Source organism: Melanerpes formicivorus, unplaced genomic scaffold (genome assembly GCF_026170545.1).
Source record: "Melanerpes formicivorus ecotype bairdi unplaced genomic scaffold, bMelFor1.0.p_v2 SCAF_15, whole genome shotgun sequence".
In the NCBI taxonomy this organism is placed as follows: Eukaryota; Metazoa; Chordata; class Aves; order Piciformes; family Picidae; genus Melanerpes; species Melanerpes formicivorus.
Window position 1 is genome coordinate 517,660 of NW_027142367.1, and position 22,287 is coordinate 539,946.

At 45.6% G+C, this 22,287-nt stretch overlaps 1 protein-coding gene across 1 annotated transcript in view; it reads right to left on the bottom strand.

Annotated features, from left to right (window-relative positions):
* The window catches only part of EPB41L4B (erythrocyte membrane protein band 4.1 like 4B), a 227,783-nt gene that overhangs the window by 77,892 nt on the left and 127,604 nt on the right, over positions 1-22,287 (bottom strand). The window contains exons 16-17 of the mRNA XM_068147428.1: positions 12,474-12,652; positions 6,014-6,129 (exon numbers count right to left, since the gene is read on the bottom strand). Coding sequence (XP_068003529.1) covers positions 6,014-6,129; positions 12,474-12,652 — 295 coding nt within the window. The remainder of the gene's footprint in view (positions 1-6,013; positions 6,130-12,473; positions 12,653-22,287) is intronic.

Genomic DNA, 22,287 nt, shown 5'->3' on the forward strand with positions numbered 1-22,287 from the left:
CACTGTACCAAACAGCTCTGGAAAAGAGCTTGGACACATCCATTCATCACTCCCACTAAAGAAGGGTGTAGCAGACAATCAAATTAATTAACTGCTGAATCTAATTTCCCCAATTTCTTTTTAACTCTCTTATGAATTGGTTATTAAGCCTGACAAATTCTAGCCCCAAAGCACTTTGCTTAAAGAAAATAAAATAGTTAGCAACAGGAACAGAGGGAGGGAAAGTTAGGACTCCATGGCAGGTGTGTAACCCGTTTTCAGAAACAGAGCAAATGAAGCAGCTTTGTAACTGTTTCACTACTTTTGTTTCAGTGTAATATTTCACAGGATGCAAAACTAGGGAATAAAAAGCACATAGCAGAACAGAAATCAATGAAGCTGTGCCAAAGAACTGTTAATATTTCTTTTTGTTTGTTTGTTTTTGCCAGAAACTAGACACACTGAACACTCATTAAAATCTATTAGTGCTGGGCCGAGCAGCGAGTTACTTACCATAACCAAGGGAGCTTTAAAGGGCACACTCTCAGAGAAAAATGTTTGTCAGTTCAGGGCTATTCAGTGATGTCTGCCCTACCCTGCTGCCTTTGTGCTAGGTGATAGAATAGAGTAGAATAGAAAGGATAGAATAGAATAGAATAGAATAGAATAGAATAGAATAGAATAGAATAGAATAGAATAGAATAGAATAGAATAGAATAGAATAGAATAGAATAGAATAGACCAGGTTGGAAGAGAACTTTGAGATCATTGAGTCCAATCTATCACCCAACACCATCTAATCATCTAAACCATGGCACCAAGCACCCCATCCAATCTCTTCCTAGACACCTCCAGGGATTGTGACCCAATCCAGGGATTGGTGCCTCAGGGTATTTCTAATAGTACCTTTCTGCAAAACTGTCCCTCTTTAATGTGTGTGGCTGAAATCTGTCTGCTGACATTGACATTGTTTCAACAAGCAGAAAAAATCCTACATCCGGTCAAAATAAGGTGGCCTGTGATGCAGTGCACCTGGAATTCACACTAAATATGATTTGTCAAGGTTTTTTTTCTCTGTAGCCTTTTCCAAAACTGATTAGCCAATGGTTTTGCTGATTTATGTTCTCATCCTGTTACAAGTTTTTGTGACTGCACTGGTTTACAGAATACAGAATTAACCAGGTTGGAAAAGACCTCAGAGATCATCAAGTCCAACCTGTCACCCAACACCATCCAATCAACTAAACCATGGCACCAAGTGCCTCATCCAGGCTCTTTTTAAACGTTTCCAGTGATGGTGACTCCACCACCTCCCTGGGCAGCACATTCCAGTGGCCAGTCTCTCTTTCTGGAAAGAACTTCAGCCTAAACCTCCTCTGGTGCAGCCTGAGACTGTGTCCTCTTGTTCTGGTGCTGGTTGCCTGGGAGAAGAGACCAACCCCCACCTGGCTACAACCTCCCTTCAGGGAGTTGTAGACAGCAATAAGGTCTCCCCTGAGCCTCCTCTGCAGGCTAAATAATCTCAGCTCCCTCAGCCTCTCCTCACAGGGCTGTGCTCCAGACCCCTTCTCTGTTGTTGCCCTTCTCTGGACACCTTCCAGCATCTCAACATCTTTCCTAAACTGAGGGGCCTAGAACTGGACACAGGACTCAAGGTGTGGCCTAACCAGTGCAGTGTACAGGGACAGAATGACCTCCCTGCTCCTGCTGGCCACACTGTTCCTGATACAGGCCACAAGATTTCAGCCAAATGTTAGTCAAATATTTACAGCATGTCTCTCTCTTTCATTGGAGAAGCCATCTGCTGAGGTCTCTGCCCAAAGCTCAAAGACCTGCAGTTTGTGTACATGTGTACATGCAGCTCTGTATACATGTGTACATGCAGCTCTGTGTACATGTTTCACTAGGATGTAGGTCAGAAAACAGTGCTTGAAGAAGAAACTACAAGACAGGGGCCAAAAGAATCTCAAAACTGGTCACTGCCTACGGCTTGTAATGTGAGGGCCTGATCATGGAGGTGTTTTCAAGTGGTTACCCTGAGCCTGTTTCAAGAGCACATACACATTTCAGATGACTCAAAATGGCCATTATAATAAATTTTGAAGGAACAGGCTCCTTTGCATTCACATGATAACCACTGTTCATGGGATTGCTTGCCAGCTCTTAAACTAAATCTCTACAATTGACAGAGAAGGCTTTTCAGTGGAAAGTCATTTGCCTTCTGCTGAGATTCTGCAAGAAACAGAAACATTTAGAAGCTCTTGGTCCTCACTGCAAGGCTTTTTCACCAGCTAAACTCTGACTGATGGCAGTCTCACCACAGCAGATGCAGGCTACATTTATTGTGCAAATGCATTTACTGTGAAGCACTGAATTGCTGTAGTACAGTTCTGCTAATTAGCTCTTAAGTAAATAATTCATCTGATTGTGGACAAGATTCTAGGGGTGTCATGATGAGTCAAAGAAAACCATTAATTATAGAAGAGATGAGTTCACAGGATCATAGGATCACAGAATCTAGCACAGGTCACACAGGAACACATCCAGATGGAGCTTGAAAGTCTCCAGAGAAGACTCCACAACCTCTCTGGGGAGCCTGTTCCAGTGCTCTATGACCCTCACAGTAAAGAAGTTCCTCCTCATGTTGAGGTGGAACCTCCTGTGCTCTAGTTTATATCCATTACCCCTTGCCTTATCACAGGGTGCAAGTGAGCAGAGCCTGTCCCCTCCCTCTTGACCCCCAGCTCTCAGATATTTATAAACATTTATTAAATTGCCTCTCAGTTTTTTCTTCTCCGGACTAAACAGCCCCAGGGCTCCCAGCCTCTCTTCACAGGGCACATGCTCCAGTCCCTTCATCATCCTGGTAGCTCTCCATTGGCCTCTCTCCCTGTCGCTCTTTAACAGGGGAGCCCAGAACTGGATGCATTATTCCAGGTGAGGTCTCACCAGGGCATAGTAAAGGGGGAGGAGAACCTCTCTTGATCTGCTGGACACACTCCTCTATGGAGTTCTCCCTCTCTGGATTTTCAGAGAACAGCAGGAGGATCAGAGATCGGGCAAAAGTCACAGATACTACTTGGACATTGCACCTAAATAAATGTTCTTAGCAGGTGTTCAGATAGAGTAGCAGTAGTTACATTTAACTACAGTGCTTCTCTCACAGGACCTGGGTATTTACTAGAGGAATCTGTGAGGGATGATCTTCCTTTGGCAAACTGCCACTGTTTAATTAGCTTTGCCCATTCAAAACTGTACTCAATGCCAGTTAAATGTTTCTAGAACTTGAGAAAGGTTCACAGGAAAAAGATGGCTTCTGTTCCATGGCATCCCCGTTTGTCCACTTTGAGATTTCTGTCTACTTTATGGGTATGGACTAATTACAATTAACTAGAATGCTGAGGGAAAAGGTCCAAAACGTCATTTTTGATGCAAAGCACTTGACACTGATTTTTAACCTTGACTTCTGTATCTTGGGTTTTCTCATCAAGAGAGAAGAAAGACTATGCTATACAGCCTATTTCTGCCTGTATTTTTAATACACTTTGCCATCTCTCCTTTGATTTTAATTTCTGTAACACTTTTCAGGGTGTCTGTTTATGACTTTTTAGGTGACCCTTTATGACTTTAGGGTGACTCTTTTATGACTTTTAGGGTGTCTTTTTATGACTTTTTTGGGTGTCAGGTAAAGATAGGACTAGGGAGAATGGTGGATGAGAAGCTCAACAGGAGCCACCAGTGTGCTCTTGCAGCCCAGAAAGCCAATCACATCCTGGGCTGCATCAAGAGAAGAATAGCCAGCAGGGTAAGGGAGGTGATTCACAGAATCACCAAGGTTGGAAGAGACCACAAAGATCATCAAGTCCAACCTGTCACCACAGATCCCGTAACTAAACCATGGCACCAAGTGCCACGTCCAATCCCCTCTTGAATACCTCCAGGGATGGTGATTCCACCACCTCCCTGGGCAGCACATTCCAATGGCGAACGACTCTCTCAGTGAAGAACATTCTCTTCACTGCCAGCCTAAACTTCCCCTGGCACAGCTTGAGACTGTGTCCCCTTGTTCTGGTGCTGGTTGCCTCGAAGAAGACACCAACTCCCTCCTGGCTACAACCACCCTTCAGGTAGTTGTAGAGGGCAATAAGGTCTCCCCTGAGTCTCTTCTTCTCCAGGCTAAACAATCCCAGCTCCCTCAGCCTCTCCTCATAGGGCTTGTGCTCAAGGTCTCTCCCCAGCCTCGTTGCTCTTCTCTGGACACGTTCAAGTGTCTCAATGTCCTTCTTAAACTGAGGGGCTCAGAACTGGACACATTATTCAAGGTGTGGCCTAACCAGTGCTGAGTACAGGGACAGAAGGACTCCCCTGCTCCTGCTGGGCACAATATTCTTGATGCAGGCCAGGATGCCATTGGCCTTCTTGGCCACCTGGGCACACTTCTGGCTCATGTTCAGCTGTTGTCAACCAGTACCCCCCAGGTCCCTCACTGTTTGGCAGCTCTCCAGCCACTCTGACCCCAGCCTGTAGCACTGCACAGGGTTGTTGAGGCCAAAGTGCAGCACCTGGCACTTGGATTTGTTGAATGCCATCCTGTTGGACTCTGCTCACCTGTCCAGCTGGTCGAGGTCCCTCTGCAGAGCCCTTCCACCCTCTAACAGATCAACATCTGCTCCCGAGTTGGTGTCATCTGCAAATTTGCTGATGACTGACTCAATCCCCTCATCCAGATCATCAATGAAGATATTAAAGAGGATGAAGCCCAGCACTGATCCCTGGGGGACTCCAGTAGTGATTCTCCCCCTCTACTCCATTCTGGTGAGACACCACCTGGAGTACTGCAGCCAGTTCTGGAGCCTCTATTACAGGAAGGATCTGGAGATGCTGGAATGTGTCCAGAGAAGTGCCAGAAGGATGATCAGAGAGCTGGAGCACCCCTCCTATGAGGACAGACTGAGAGAATTGGGGCTGTTCAGTCTCCATAAGAGAAGGTTCTGAGGAGAGCAATTTGTGGCCTTCCAGTATCTGAAAGGGGCTACAAGAACACTGGGAAGGGACTTTTTAGGGTGTCAGGGAATGATAGGACTAGGGGGAATGGAATAAAACCAGAAATGGGTAGATTCAGATTGGATATTAGGAAAAAGTTCTTCCCCATGAGGGTGGTGAGACACTGGAACAGGTTGCTATGAGCAACCTAATGTAGTGTGAGGTGTCCCTCCCCATGGCAGGGGGGTTGGAACTACATAGTACTTGAGGTCACTTCAAACCCTAACAGCTCTATGATTCTATGATTCTATCAGTAACAAAAGGCTGTTTGTAAAACCATGGTAAAGTAATTCAGTTAAATTCTAAGCTGAACTGATGGAAAAACTCTCCAAACAGCACATTTCTTTTAAAACATCTGTACAGTCAGTGGGGGCTCAGATGCATCTCACTCAAAGCCAGTGGCAGTGCTCTCACTGACTTCACTTGGTTCAGCTCAGGATGTGGTTGCAAAACAGAGGTCCAGGTTTCTGTGGCTCTATCCAGACTCAGCTCAAGGCACCTCACAGTGCACACACAGTGGGGTTTTGCCTCACATGGATAAAAGAAGCCACTGATTTCTAGCATAAACAGTGGGACATGGCTGTTTTGCCACCCCTGCAAAAACTTACTTATAAAACACCCACTAACAGCAGATGCCAGTGGGGGTTAAGGCATAACATGGTCTCTTTGTGTAGAAACCCAAGATTTTTTTATCACTTAAAAGTGTTGTTATTTTTTTACAGCTCTGGGCTGCCTAGATGACTAACTCTTCACAACTCAGCTAAAACTCTGTCATAACATTGTTGCAGCAGCTTCTGAAATTTTAAAAGTCAAAGTTGGAGGAAATGCTAAATCTAAAACCCAAACTTGAGTCCCATAAGGAGATGGTGAGAGGTGATTAAAAAGCAAACCAGTTGCAGATGAACGCTGATTTGCATTGGAGGTGACAATATGAAGTGACAAGGGGGCTCTTTGGCATATATATGTAAAAATATATACATATATGCTATACCTTGTTCATGCTGATGTGCAGGGCTGGCCATGGTCCAACTACCTTCACACTCTCCATTTCTATTTTCTTCAGATGAGAAGTTTCATCATAAAGAAGGGGAAGTCCTGAGCTCAGTTCTATAAAGATGCCCAAAAGAAAGAAAGAAAAAAAAACACAAACACAACAGTCTGAAGGGAGGCTACAGAAGAATTGCAGAGCATGACACTCAACTACATTTGAAGAAACAGAGGTCAGCAAATCATCTTCCCCATAAGATCATCTGAAGTGTTTCATAATTACTCCTGTCAGGTCATTTTGCCTTTTTCTGTTTAGCAAACAATTCCTCCCCCTCCTCCTTCTCACCCATCCCTTCATTTCAGTAGGGCTTTAGACAGTTTTGTGTTAGATAATTCTCTCCTTACCTCCCCCTCTCCACCCTCTCTGTATTCTAAAACTCAGTTGACACCAGAGAGGTTATTTATGCAGCCAAGGTGCCACTCTCAAAACATGTGATGCATAAAAGAGATCACAGTATAGCTTTTAACTTCTCTCAGACATCTTTATTTATATGCCAGCCTCTTGAAGACTGTTGTCAGGAATTTGCTGTGCTTTGTCAACAGAGATTTTTGAGCAAGCCACTGACACAGCAAGACAAGAAGAAATATTTTTTGAGACAGCTCGGGAAGGTCTCTGCCAACATCCCAGGCATTGCGTGGGGTATATTTGTATATTTGCAAGAACTCTTGAGAAAAAATGAGCTCCATCAAATGATGATCCAACTAATCTCTGTGTTCTCCTGTATTTCTTTTTGCCATGGACTCTAGGTAACAACAGTTGGGAACAATCTGGTAATCTCTGGAGTCTGGTTCCAAGCCAATAAATCCCTTCCACTGATTACAGTTTGGTTTGGCTCAGGTTTGTAAGCTGGCCTAAGAATATTAAATATTGCTCACTCGAGATCTAATTCTGCAGCTTTTTAAATATACACTAAGGGCTTTGCTGACTAGAGACAAACTGCTAAAACCAGCTTCTAGGGATATAAGCAAAAAGCTGTTATACTAGGGAATAAATTACCACAGTCATAAGACACTTTCATGTCAAGAGAGAATGTAGAGGGGGAAAAGTGCCTTATTTAAACTGCTGGAGCTTGCTGTGATTTCAAACTGACTTTTAAACTGTTTCTGTGGTGGTTGTTGCTTGGGTTTGTTGTTGGGGTTTTTTTGTGGTTGTATGGTTTTTTTTTGTTGTTGTTGTTGAAAGGGAGGGCTCTGGAAAAGAAGACAGCCAGTTTATCCTTTTAGCTGAACCCTGAAACCAGATTTTGGAGGGAAAAAAAAGGCAAAATTTGAAGTCCTACAAAAGACATACATCTCCCGAGCTGGCATTAAGTCTTGGCAAAACCATGCTCTCATCCCAAGAAAGGAGCTGGCAGTACTGTGGTTTTTCAAAGCACTGTTTTCAGCCTGAAACTTGGTCTGCATTACACCATTCTCTGCTCAGGGTTACACAAGGACTTGTGCAGGGAGCAGTTCAGGATTAAAGCTTGTTTTGTTTTGGTTTGAAGTAATAGGCTGCAAGCTCAGCCCAGAGTTCAAGAAGCAAGCTGAGCCCTCATTTGTCATTCATTATTTTCTGTCATAAAAATTCTGTGAGCTATACTGCATACTTGCTGGCATTTGCTCTCAGCAGCCCCAGCTGCTGCCAGTAGATGTGCTCATGTGCACCTGCTAATTCATGAGCAACACTGCCGTGCCAGTTAGGCTAAGCAAGCAGCTCACCCTCTGTGTGTGGCAGTGCTGGCACTATAAGGCTAACTGCTGTTGAATACCGTGATCCCTGGAACCAGGGTTCTGCAGATTCCTCAGGAGAAGATCTGCTGCAGAAGGAGATACGATTAGTGCACATGAGCTTTGAGGTGAAGGGCAGCACTGAAAACAGAATAATCAGGCTGAATGCAGGAAAATATAATCTACTGCTGAACTGCCTTCATAAACACACATCAGATTTGTTTCACCAGATTTCACTTCTTCCAGTAACTGAAGCAGACAAATTACTTGGAATGTGAAAAATCAGGCAAGTCTGGCCCAGGTTTGTTTTCTGTAACAAAACCCCAGGCTGCGAGTTTGCTGCGAGCCATGTACCAGCATTTAAAGGGAACCTTGGCTGGGTGTATTGTTGTTTTGCTCTCTCCTGTCCATGTTCTGTGAATTGTGCTGGAATCTTGGCATTTATCAGGTGTAAGTGGAGGAAAGGCAGATGTATCCTCCCTCTCTTGCCCTGATGTCAAGTAGCTATGGATGGGTCATTCTGCGTTCCACATCCAATGGATTTCAAACTGCCTCAGAGCTCAGACGCGAGTCCAGTCGACAGCAACTGGAAAAAGCCACAAAATGCCCATGGTCCCTCAAAAAACTACATGGCAGCCAAACTGAAGCACTAATCTGCACAGCTTCAGCTCTATCAGCTTCATGAGTAAGTTTTCACTATGACAGTGTATTGCCTGCATAAGAACTTTCAGCTTTCTTAGTATTTCCACTTTAGATAATTTGGTCACAAGTACTCTCTTCCTTGAGAGTGTCCCCAGGTTAGTGACCGCTTCCTAGAAACTGTTCACCAGCAGCAGCATTTCCACACAGCCTGGAGGCAGGCATCAGTCCCCTGTGTCTCCACATTCCTGATGCAGACTCCTGATAATGTTTCCTCTCTGAGTTTTTCTTGTCCCACACATTCTGCCATGTGTGCCAACCCAGATAACTGACGGCCAGCCAGAAAGTTCCATGCTGTGTTTCAGCATATACACTACAAGCCTCTATGGCTCTCTGTGCAGTGGTTTCTTCAGCTGCTCAGCCTGAGAGGCATCTGAACAAATATATTAAAAACCAAACCAAGCTCGCTGAGTACCAGCCTTGATGAGGCACCCAGACTTGTCACCCCGAACTGCATATGACTAACTTTGATTCTGCTTTAGAAGATGGAGTTCTGTCCATGCCACCACTGCTCTAATGCTGTAGATGTGCCAGGTTTAACTGTGGACTGGCCTTTCAAGTGAAATCAGCTTTGCACCTCTGGCCAGGTACACAGATACAGGTCTCCTCAGGGAATCATCAATGAGTGGCTGTGGGGCAGCATGCTTGCACTATTATAAACCAGTGCATGGCCTGCACAGCTGCTGAACAGCTCAGCTGGACACAACTGGCATGAATGCACCACAGTCTCCCCATGGAGGTGCCTTCTCCCTTTCTGCTCCCTTAGAGAAACCTGGGAATTGGCATTTCGCAGTATCGGCATTAGGCCATGACAGGAACGAGCACAAATGGTCTTTTCTTTCATAGAATCATATCATTGTTTGGTTGGAAAAGACCTCCAAGATCATCGAGTCAAACAATCAGCCTAACTCCACAGTGGCCATTAAACTATGCCCATGAAGTGCCATGTCCACACGTTTCTTGAACACCTCCAGGGATGGTGATTCCTCCACCTCCCTGGGCAACCCATTACAATGCCTGACCACTCTTTCAGTAAAGAAATTTTTCCTAGTATCCAATCTAAACCTCCATTGGAGTAATTTCAGGACATTTCTTCTCATCCTATCACCTGATACTAGAAAGACTGAACCCCACCTCACTCTAACCTCCTTTCAGGTAGTTGTAGTGAGCAAGGAGGTCTCCCCTCAGTCACCTCTTCTCCAGACTAAACAATCCCAGTTCCCTCAGCTGCTCCTCTCTCATAAGACTTATTATCTAGACCCTTCATCAGCTTTGCTGCCCATCTCTGAACATGATCCAGAAACTCAATGTCCTTCTTAGAGTGGAAGTCCCAAAACTGAACAGGCTGCAGCTTCAAGAGTGCCCAATAAAGGGGCACAATTCCCTACTCCTACAGGTCACACTATTCATTTCAATTCCTTATATTTTATTTCTAGAATGGAATGGGTTAGTCATGTTTTGGGTTGTTTTTATCATATGTGTATAACAATCTGGAGGTCATAGAAATTATGTTTAAAAGGATAGCTTTGAATTCATGTGATCAATGTCTGACTGTAAAGCAAAGGCCAGCTTCCTAAAGCCTGATTCTTGGAATGACAAGAGATGAGGCTGTACATCTGTCTGATTTAGCCATGCTGTCTCTCCTTACTTCTCTGTAGCCCTTCCCAACTGCACAATTGCAGTCAAGGATAATTCGAAATACAAGTGCCTGATGTTGTTTGCCCATAGAGTCATCAGTGTTATCTCATTTTGTACAGGAAGGGAAGATATCCAGGAACCAGACTCTTCCAAAATGTGGTTTGATGAAAAAATTTGGTAACTCCCAGGCTAGGAGCCAGATACATGCAGTTAGCACAAACCAAACAAAGAGAAAGGCAAATCTATCTGCACGAGTAGTTGCAACATGCATGTTTCAGCTGTTGAAGTCCCATTCAAAGCATCACAGATGTTGGACAGGCTGGGGAAGCTGTGTCCTCTGAGAGGTGTGATATCTAAGGGAGAGAGCTTGCCCTCCCTATGCCTGGAGGGACATAGCTTTCTGGGGCCCACACCTGGTATTCCAAGTACCACTCCATGGACACAGAGAACTGCTCTCAACATTCGCCCTTAGGCTTTCCTATGCCTTTTCTAAGGTTATTTCAGCAACAAGAAGAGGCAAGAATGCAAGAAGTGCAAGAGGAAGCAGAGCAGGAATAAACAGCCTGCACTGTGTTTTTGTTGTGGTTTCCTTATTCACTTTCTGCTCTAGAGGTTGGTAGGGCCCATGGCAATGCTGTGGTGAGCTGGAGCCTGGCCCTGCTGCAGTCACTGGGGCAGAAGCCAAGGTCCCTAGGGGCTGACCTGGAATCCTGGGTGCTGGATGGGACGAGAGGCAGTGGGGGCCCACAGTGCCTTCAGGGCATCAGGAGCATAGCTGGTTCTGACTGCATTTCCTGGCATGCTCCAGCTCTAATTTAGGAATAAAAAACATGGGCTGACACACCCCCTGGTGTGTCACCACCTCCTCCTGCACCAGGCTGACAGCCTGGGTGAGACTTTCCAGCTCAACCTTGCCAGCTTCCCTCCATCATCATTGCTCAGCCACTCCTGATGGTGGTTCTGTGACCAAGCAGATGAGTCTCAGCTGGTGCATGGCCAGGGCAAACCAACAGCAGTTACACAATGGTAACAGACCCTGCAGACTGTGTCTGAGGTGTGGATAGCCTTCAGCAGTGCAAGACTGCACAGCAGCCTACCCCAGGCCTCTTTGGCAGCACCATGTTGGGGAAAGACCATGCTGATGATGCACCATGTCAGCCCCATGCACTTTCCAGCATGAAGGTAGGCCAGTGCGGAGCGGACAATCAAGAAAAGACAGCATGCCTCCTGGAGATGGCTCCTAAGAGAGTAGCTTCATTGAGAGCCTCAGCAATTCATTTTGGTGCTCCCCTCCTAAAAATGTTATCTTCCTCTCCTTGGGAAAGAAAATGTTTCAGAGTTTCTGAAACAAAGTCTGATTAAAGTGCCCACGAAGGTTGATGTCTGTGTCTTACTGTTGCGGTGGGACAGCCTATAGCCAAGTCATCCAGCAACATCCATTACAAGATCTAGGTTTCAGGAATTTGAAAGTCACCAGGTCAGGGTGATTTGCCACCACAGATGATTGAAAGAAGACCTTATCATCCCCCTGAGGCAAGGAAAATAAGACATCATACCCTGTTTTGCTCGTCTCCCTAAATCCTTACAGAACTTCAGCACCCTGCACACTGCAGCATGCAGAAAGGTTACGTTTGGAGATCAAGAAATAGGATAGATTAATAGCAGGGATGTCTCTCTTCCAGTTTCTGTGTAAACCTACAAGCATTTGGCCAAGCTACATACCCTTAAAAATGCCTATGCATGTTCAGCAGCAGAGAATTGCACCCAGGCTCCCCAAGGCTGCATCAGGAACAGATATGCTCTCCTCTTTGCTTTCTACAAGCCAAAAATTTATCCACTGAGCAAGCAAGCATACTCTAATTATGGGAGGTAAAGCTGAACAGGAATTGTACCAATTATCTAAGCCAAGAGCAACATGCTGTTAGTCAAGTGCTATAAAATTTTTGTTGTGTCCAGGTATGAAAACAAAACTCAGATCCAAACAATGAGGGCTGAAGGCCGGCTGGATAGATCAGCAAAAGACAACAGCAGATGAGGGTAACTTTGTGAAACCACACAAATAAATGGTGACAATGAAAAGCACCCTGTGCCAAGTGGCTAGAGACTTGGTATCTGTGACTAATTGGGTATTTGCTCATCTGTGGAACACCAATCTAACACCAAATTCCCCAGTCCTGTAGCAAAGCCAGAAAATTGCAAATCTTGTCTTGTCTGTACAGCAAATAATAACAGGAAACATCTTCTTCAACAGGAAAAACTGAAACATGTGCTGTTTTCCGTTTTCCTTTATCTCCTTGCCAGAGACAAATCTGAAAGCAGCAGAGTTACTGAAATGACATTCTTTGGAGTGGACTTACTGTTTGGGTTTGGAATCCCAGAAACAATGTCTTTGCTGTCTGGAGCAAGGGCACCATAATTCACATGATGGTGGTGATGGCGGTGGTGGTGGTGCCTTGCAGGCATCTTTGTAGTATATGGCACTCCACCATTCTCCTCAATGTTGAACTGATGCAAATCACTGTTGTTCAAGGGATAGCTGCAAAATAAATTCAGATCAAATTACAATGGTAAACAGCAGGAGAAATTCTTTACTCTGAACATATTGGAACACTCCAACCCCCAGGGAAGGGCTGGAGGTGCCATACCTGGAGACATTCAAGGTCAGGCTTCATAGGGAATGTCCCTGATTACAGCAGGGGGGTTGGACTAGATGACTTTTAAAGGTCCCTTCCAATCCAGTGCATTCTATTGTTCTATGATTCTAAGTTGTACTTTCAGAGAGTTAGAATGCTACCTTTCTTAGGGGAAAATGCATAGCTTTTTTGTAAAGAATTTCTGTACCAAGATACTTCCCAAACTTTACAGTTTTCTGTTAACAGAAGACTCATAAGCTGAGTAAAAGGGATCCCTCTCTCTAGCATGACTTTAATACCAGAGTTGTTTTTTTGTTTTCCACACTGCACAATCTCTGCTACTCTTAAGCCAAGACAATGACAGACTGACTTATGGAATGCAATCCCTGAAAACATCAAAACTTGTCCTGCAGAAATTTGCAACATCACCTGGGAGAGGAAAGTGAGAAGGCAGCAAACAACTCCTTTAAAGTGAAATTGCCAGGAAGGCACACCAAGGAATAGTCCTAGAACAACACTACATTCCTAAAGAAAATCTGGGGCTCCAAATTTAACAGTGCAAAACAGCTGTATGAAAATATTGTCACTTGGGGGAAAAAAAACAAAGAAAGATTGGAGATAAATGTTCTACAGGTCAAACCACACAAAATAGCACTTGGTCAAAGAGGAATCAGGCCTGTGTTGGCAAACTAATGAGGTGGGTTGAAATTCCACCCTCCCATTATCTTTGCCAGCCCAGCCCAGTTGGAAGAAAATAAAAGTTGTACTTACAGACAAAACTACAATCTACAATGAATATCTACAAAACATACAGGATTTACAGATATTTACAATTAATAAACAACACAAGGATCCCCCTGGTCAAATCTGTTCTCCATCATTTTCCTCCAGTCCTGGCTCACCAGTGAGGTCCCAGATGACTGGAAACTGGCCAATGTGGTCCCCATCCATAAGAAAGGTCAGATGGAGGAACCTGGAAACTACAGGCCAGTCAGCCTGACCTCAGTGCCAGGGAAAGTGATGGAGCAGATTATCCTGGCGGCAATAACTGCGCACCTGAAGGATGGCCAAGGGCTCAAGTCCAGCCAACATGGATTTAGGAAGGGCAGGTCCTGCCTGTCCAACCTGATCTCCTTCTATGATCAGGTGACCCGTCTGGTGGATGTGGGGAGGCCTGTGGATGTGGTCTACCTGGACTTCAGCAAGGCCTTTGACACTGTCCCCCACAGCAAACTGCTGTCTAAGCTGTCAGATCATGGCTTGGACCACAACACTCTGTGCTGGGTTAGGAATTGGCTGGAGGGCTGAGCCCAGAGAGTGGTGGTGAATGGTGCCACATCCAGCTGGTGGCCAGTCACCAGTGGCGTCCCCCAGGGATCAGTGATGGGCCCCGTCCTCTTCAACATCTTCATTGATGATCTGGATGAGGGGATTGAGTCAGTCATCAGCAAGTTTGCAGATGACACCAACTTGGGAGCAGGTGTTGATCTGTTAGAGGGTGGAAGGGCTCTGCAGAGGGACCTCAACCAGCTGGACAGGTGAGCAGAGTCCAACAGGTTGGCATTCAACAAATCCAAGTGCCAGGTGCTGCACTTTGGCTACGGCAATCCCATGCAGAGCTGCAGGCTGGGGTTGGAGTGGCTGGAGAGCTCCCAAACAGAGAGGGACCTGGGGGTGCTGATCGACAGCCACCTGAATATGAGCCAGCAGTGTGCCCAGGTGGCCAAGAGGGCCAATAGCATCCTGGCCTGCATTAGGAATAGTGTGGCCAGCAGGAGCAGGGAAGTCATTGTGCCCCTGTACTCTGCATTGGTTAGGCCACACCTTGAGTTCTGTGGCCAGTTCTGGGCCCCTCAATTTAAGAAGGACATTGAGACACTTAAATGTGTCCAGAGAAGGGCAACAAGGCTGGTGAGAGGCCTTGAGCACAAGCCCTATGAGGAGAGGCTGAGGGAGCTGGGATTGTTTAGCCTGGAGAAGAGGAGACTCAGGGGAGACGTTATTGCTCTCTACAACTACCTGAAGGGAGGCTGTAGCCAGGTGGGGGTTGGTCTCTTCTCCCAGGCAACCAGCACCAGAACAAGAGGACACAGTCTCAGGCTGTGCCAGGGGAGGTTTAGGCTTGAGGTGAGGAGAAAGTTCTTCCCAGAAAGAGTAACTGGCCATTAGAATGTGCTGCCCAGGGAGGTGGTGGAGTCACCATCCCTGGAGGTGTTCAAGAGGGGACTGGAAGTGGCACTTGAAGCCATGGTTTAGTTATTCATGAGGTGTTGGTTGACAGGTTGGACTTGATGATCTCTGAGGTCTTTTCCAACCTTATTGACTCTATGATTCTATGATTCCAATTAGGTTTTTTACTTTTTTTTTTTTTTTTGTTGGGGGTGTATGTCTCATTAGGAGATGAACTGCTGTCAGTCACATGAAGAAAGGGAGATGTGCTGAAGCTGAAATATTTCTCTATCTCAGAGGTGCCAAATGACACTGTTGACCTTCTTCAATACTTCTAACTGATGCGGTTTTGGCTTACTGTTTGAAATGATGCTGAATTTGCAGAAATGTATTTTCTCTCCATGCTAGCAGCAAAAAAAAAAGACTGAGCAGATGCTACACAGATACAGCAAATGATGTGAATGCTCTTTCTCCATGGGAGTGCTCGACATTTTCACAGTTTCAACTTAGTCCATAGTGCTGCATTAGACAGCAGGTGCAGCAAATCATTTCATTTCAAGATGAGATGGATCCTCTGCCCATTTGAAAAGTACTGAAGAAATTTTACCTCCCACTGCATGGGTTTCCTGCTTTCTTTTATTATTGGCAGCAGCTGAAAACCTGACAATATGGAACAAGATAGATGGAATAATTAAAGGAACAATGACAAAATTATGCCTAGCTACTCGCTTCATATGTTCTCTGCTGATTACTTGCTGATTCAGAGCAAAATTAACCAGTCCCCTGTAAATCACAGGATCATAGAATGTCAGGGGTTGGAATGGACCCACAGAGATCACTGAGTCATAGAATCAATAAGGTTGGAAAAGACCTCAAAGATCATCAAGTCCAACCTGTCACCCAACACCTCATGACTACTAAACCATGGCACCAAGTGCCACATCCAATCCCCTCTTGAACACGTCCAGGGATGGTGACTCCACCACCTCCCTGGGTAGCCCATTCCAATGGCTCACAACTCTCTCTGCCAGAGCAGGACCATACAATCTAGCTCAGGTCACAGAAGAACACATCCAGATGGGCACTGAAAGTCTCCAGAGAAGGAGACTCCACAACTTCTCTGGGGAGCTTGTTTCAGTGCTGTGTGACCCTTACACTCCTTGTGTTGAGGTGGAACCTCCTGCACTGCAGCTTACATCCATTGCTCCTTGTCCTATCACAGGGAGCAAGTGAGCAGAGGTTGTCCCTTCCCTCCTGACCCCCAGCACTCAGATATTTATAAACATTTATTAAATCCTCTCTAAGTCTTCTCTTATCCAGACTGAAAAGCCCCAGGTCCCTCAGCCTCTTCTCATAAGGCAGTGCTCCAGTCCCCTAATCATCCTTGCAGCCCTCCGCTGGAGACTCACCAGCAGACCCCCGTGCCTCTTAAACTGGGGAGCCCAAAACTGAACACAGTACTCAAGATGAGGTCTCACCAGGGCAGAGTAGAGGGGGAGGAGAACCTCCCTTGATCTGCTGGACGCACTCTTCTTAATACACCCCAGGATCCCATTGGCCTTATTGGCCGCCAGGGCACATTGCTGCCCCATGGATAACTTGTTACCCACCGGGACTCTCAGGTCTCTCTCCAAATAAACACATAATTTCCAATGATATGCTGAAGCAGGCAACTTGGAACACTATTAATAATTACAGTCTTCTGAGCAACAATTTCTGACAGTATAGAGTTTCTGACTGAGTAGTAACTGAATAACAGTTTGATTTGGTTCCTTTTTGAAAATGGGAGATGGAGAGGGGAACATTGTGTGCTGAGAGCCCTGGGGCTGTCTGGAGAAGAGAAGACTAAGAGGGGATTTAATAAATGTGTATAAATATCTGAGGGCTGGGGGTCAAGAGAGAGGGGACAGGCTCTGCTCAGTTGCATCTTTGGATAGAACAGGGGGTAATGGATATAAACTACAGCACAGGAAGTTCCACCTCAACATGAGGAGGAACTTCTTCACTGTGAGGGTCACAGAGCACTGGAACAGGCTGCCCAGGGAGGTTGTGGAGTCTCCTTCTCTGGAGACTTTCAAGCCCCATCTGGATGTGTTCCTGTGTGACCTGCGCTGTATTCTGTGGTCCTGCTCCGGCAGGGGGGTTTTTCAAGTGCCTGGGACTGATGTTAACATTTTATGACTGATAGGTGGTTTTGTTGACACATTTAAAACCCCTACTGGAAACAAGAGGACACAGTCTCAAGCTGCACCAGGGGAAGTTTAGGCTGGAGGTGAGGAGAAAGTTCTTCACTGAAAGAGTAATTGGCCATTGGAATGTACTGCCCAGGGAGATGGTGGAGTCACCATAACTGGAGGTGTTCAAAAAGGGATTGGATGTAGCTCTTGGTTTAGTTGTTAGGGGGTGTTAGGTATTATGTCATAGGTTGGACTTGATGATCTCTGAGGTCTTTTCCAACCTGTTTGAGTTTGTGTGATTCTGTGTAAGATCCTTTTTTTTTTTTTTTCAGTCTCTGATCAGTTTGACCCTCTGGCAGGCTGATTTAGAAGAATTTGGCCTGGTATTTTCAAAATGAATGAGATCACACTCAGTCCTTACACTGACTCTTCACATTGCTACGGACATGAGGTAGCTCCCATGCAAAAATGGGAATGAGCCGAGGAGCGGAATGAGTCCAAACGTCTCCGGCACAAGGTCTAACATGAACCAAATTTTCTAGATATAATACTTGACTGTCCAGAGAGGAGAGCTTGCACCATGTAAAAACAGAGAGACCATTACTTCAATGAAGTAAAGATCTAGCCCAACAAAGCTAATGTTTAGGTATGCACTGAAATCCTGGAGCCAGTGAGTCTCAAAGCTCCAGTCAGTATTGTTAGAATCATAGAGTTGTTAGGGTTGGAAGGGACCTCAAGGATGATCTAGTTCCAACCCCCTGCCATGGGCAGGGACACCTCACACTACATCAGGTTGCTCAGAGCCACATCCAGCCTGGCCTTCAAAACCTGCAGGGATGAGGCTGCCACCACCTCCCTGGGCAACCTGTGCCAGTCTCTCACCACCCTCATGGGGGAAGAACTTCTTCCTGACATTCAATCTCAATCTACCCATTTCTAGTTTTGCTCCATTCCCCCTAGTCCTACCACTACCTGACACCCTAAAAAGTCCCTCCCCAGCTTTCTTGTAGCCCTCTTCAGATTCTGGAAGGCCACAATAAGGTCTCCTCAGAGCCTTCTCTTCTCCAGACTGAACAGCCCCAACTCTCTCAGTCTGTCCTCATAGGAGATGTCAGTACCCAGGCAATGCACTCAGATGTGAAATCATACTGTAACCACTGGCCCATTTAAAAGGCTGCAGTGATCAGCACTCTTCCAGGACTGACAGCAACTAACAGACATTGAGGCGAACTCATCTCAGTGGTTAGAGGTAAGTGGAACTCTTGCACTTCTGACCTGTGTGAGGTTGGACTGCGGTAGGCTTTTGCACCTATACTCCTACTACTAGCCTGAGTTACTGAAACAGGTTCTGCAGCAGCCCCAGAACCAGTCTGCTAAAAGTGCTGACAGTAGCAACAAAAATGTCATGAGCAACAAAAATGTCTGCTCTCTACTATACAGTTTAGGGGTGCAACAGACACCTTAGAGCAATTTCTACACAGTGGCATCATTATTATCATGTATCACATCTGTTTCTCATTATTCTTCTGTTCTTCCACTGTCTTAAATCAAAGAGACTTGAGATTTTCCCCCTCAGTGCACTTTTTGCCATTAACTATGCTTTCTATTGCTTGTTTTTATGTGGCTTACCTGAATATAAGTAATGTGCTTGTCCATTCTTCCCAACCCATTAATGCAAATAAACCACTACTTTTGATGAATCAACATTCTGATCATATCCTAAGCCCTCCAGGTTTTTATAGTTGCTCTCCAGACATCAAATCACAGTGTCACAATACCAAAGTACATTAGAGGTTGGAAGGGACCTCAAGAGATCATCAGGTCCAACCCCCTGCCACAGCAGGATCACTTAGGGTAGTCCACACAGGAATGCATCCAGGTGGGTTTAATAGTCTCCAGACAAGGAGGCTCCACAACCTGTTCCAGTGCTCCATCACCCTCACTGTAAAGAAGTTTCTCCTCATGCTGAGCTGAAAGCTTCTATGTTCAAGTTTGTAGCTATTGTTCCTTGTCTTATTATTGCACACCACCAAAAGGAGCTTGGCCTCCTACACTCCTCAGATATTGATAGACATTGATCAGATCCCCTCTCAGACTTCTCAAGACTAAACAGCCCCAAGGATCTCAGTCTCTCTTCATATGGGAGATCCTCAAGACCCCTAATCATCCTTGTGGCTCTCTGTTGGATTCTGTCCAACAAGTCTCTGTCTCTTGTGAACTGGGGAGCCCAAAGCTGGATGCAGTATTCCAGGTGTGGTCTCACCAGGGCAGAGTAGAGGGGAAAAAGAACCTCCCTAGACCGGCTGGACAAACTTTTCTTGATGCACGCCAAGATAGCATTTGCTCTGTTGGCCACCAGGGCACATTGTTGTCCCATCATGTCACCTACAGAGCATCACGGCTCTTCACGAGCTCCAGCATCACTCCCCAGTGGCAGTTTGGGCTGGATGTTTGGAAGAAATTCTTCACAGAAAGAGTTATTGGCCATTGGAATGGACTGCCCAGGGAGGTGGTAGAGTCACCATCACTGGAAGTGTTTAAAAAGAGACTGGAGGAGGCACTTGGTGCCATGGTTTAGTTGATTAGATGGTGTTGGGTGATAGGTTGGACTAGATGATCTCAAAGGTCTTTCCCAACCAGGTTAACTCTATTCTGTATTCAGTTAAGCTCTCAGACAATGTGCATACATGGACAGCTATCAGTTTTTGGTTTTTCCCTTGTATTTGTCTCCTGGCTCTCCTAGTATGTCAATGTTACACTTTTAATATTCAATTGGATGCCCTGCAGAGTTCCTCTGTTTCCTTTTATTTACCTGTTTAATTTTCTCAGCAAGCTCTAACTATTTCTTATACAACCAAATCATGTCCTTCAAGGGAAATGAAGCAGGGCCCTACAGCATATAAGGTAAAGGAAGAAAACATTTCTTCTTTGTCTGTCCCTTCCACAGACAAATCACTCCTGAGGATTCAGTTACAGGAGTCTGAACCTTCAAAAAAGGCACTCAAAAGTCACAAGACATTTGGTGTTGCTATTAGCCTTAAACTCACACCATCACTTTTTCTCAAGAAAAAAAGCACCATACTGAGGAATAGGACAAATAAAATACTTATTCTTATTTCTCTTACTAATCCTCTCTCCTAGTTTTATACTCCTCACCCTCTGCTTCAAAAGCTTTTTTTCACTCAACATTCTTACATTTCATGTGCTCGAGCCATCTACTGCCTTACCAAACCTTGCCTCTAGTAGTAATTCACACATACAACAGTGTTAAGAGAGCATGGAAAAATGGGGGATTTGAAAGACTGAATCACCCATCCCTCCCCTGAAAATTGAAATAAGCAGGCCTGTGCTATCCCAACTGCTCATCTGAACTGAATCTTCAACACCTTCACCAGCAGGCTTCATGAGCTCCCTTTGCAATTGATTTCAGTGTCTCACCATGCCTACACTTACTTTGTTTTATCCCGTCTGTTTTGCTGCAAATTAAGCCTGCCATTTCCCCTCCCATCCATTACAGAGAGAGTGAACAGGTTAATTCTTGCTACAGAAACTCACTTTTGAAAATGGCTCTTTGCACCTCCCTTCAGTCTGAAGAGCTCTGAATTCTTCTGATGCCCTTCACAAGTCACACATTTCCTACAGCTCTGATCCATCTTGCCATTTCTGTCCACCCACCTGCCCCTTGCTCTGTTTCCAACATGTGGTGCTCAAAAATGGGCACTCCATTCCAGTTGAGGCCTTGCAACTACACTGTAAAAAGGAAGGGCTGCTTCCTGCGTGCTCCTGTTTTTATACACTGGGATGTGACATTGGGAGGCCTGTGGCCAGTGGTGTTTCCCCGGGATCAGTACAGAGTCCTGTATTGTTCAGTATCTTCATCAATAGGCTATAGATAGAGGGTATAGAGTGCACCCTCAGCAAGGTCACTGATGATCCAAAACTAGGAGGAGCAGCTGACACCCTGTTAGGCTGTGCTGCCATCCAGCAAGATCTGGACAGTCTGGAGAGCTGCTATGACAGCATTCCTCTACGTGTCTGCTTTCCTTTAGAATAGAATAGAATAGAATAGAATAGAATAGAATAGAATAGAATAGAATAGAATAGAATAGAATAGAATAGAAGAATAGAATAGAATAGAATAGAATAGAATAGAATAGAATAGAATAGAATAGAATAGACCAGACCAGGTTGGAAGAGACCTTCAAGATCATCACATCTGACCTACAATCCAACACCACCTAATCAACTAAACCATGGCACCAAGCACCCCATCAAGTCTCCTCCTGAACACCTCCAATGATGGTGATTCCACCACCTCCCCAGGCAGCCCATTCCAATGGGCAATTACTCTCTCTGTGTAAAACTTCCTCCTGACCTCCAGCCTGGACCTCCCCTGGCGCAGCCTGAGACTGTGTCCTCTTGTTCTGGTGCTGGGTGCCTGGGAGAAGAGACCAACCTCTGCCTGTCTACAACCCCCCTTCAGGTAGTTGTAGACAGCAATAAGGTCACCCCTGAGTCGCCTCTTCTCCAGGCTAAGCAGCCCCAGCTCCCTCAGCCTCTCCTCATAGGGCTTGTGTTCCAAGCCCCTCACCAACTTTGTTGCCCTTCTCTGGACACGCTCCAGCAAGTCAACATCCTTCCTAAACTGAGGGGCCCAGAACTGGACACAGTACTCAAGGTGTGGCCTAACCAGTGCAGTGTAGAGGGGCAGAATGACCTCCCTGCTCCTGCTGGCCATACTGTTATTGATGCAGGCCATCCTTTGTTCTCCTTTATGGAGTAAAAGAAAACCCACTCAACATAGAATCATAGAATTGCTGGAGTTAGAAGGGACCTCAAGGATTATCTAATTCCAACTCCCCTGCCATGGGCAGGGACATCTCACACTACATCAGGTTGCTCACAGCCACATCCAGCCTGGCCTTCAAAACCTCCAAGAATGAAGCTTCCACCATCTCCTTGGGCAACCTGTGCCAGGGTTTTACCACCCTCATGCCAAAGAACTTCTTCCTAACATCCAGTCTGAATATACCCATTTCTTGTTTTCTTCCATTCCCCCTAGTCCTATCATTACCTGTCACCCTGAAAAGTCCCTCCTCAGCTTTCTTGTAGCCCCCTTCAGAAACTGGAAGGCCACAATAAGATCTTGTTGGAGCCTTCTCTTCTGCAGACTGAACAGCCCAACTCTCTCA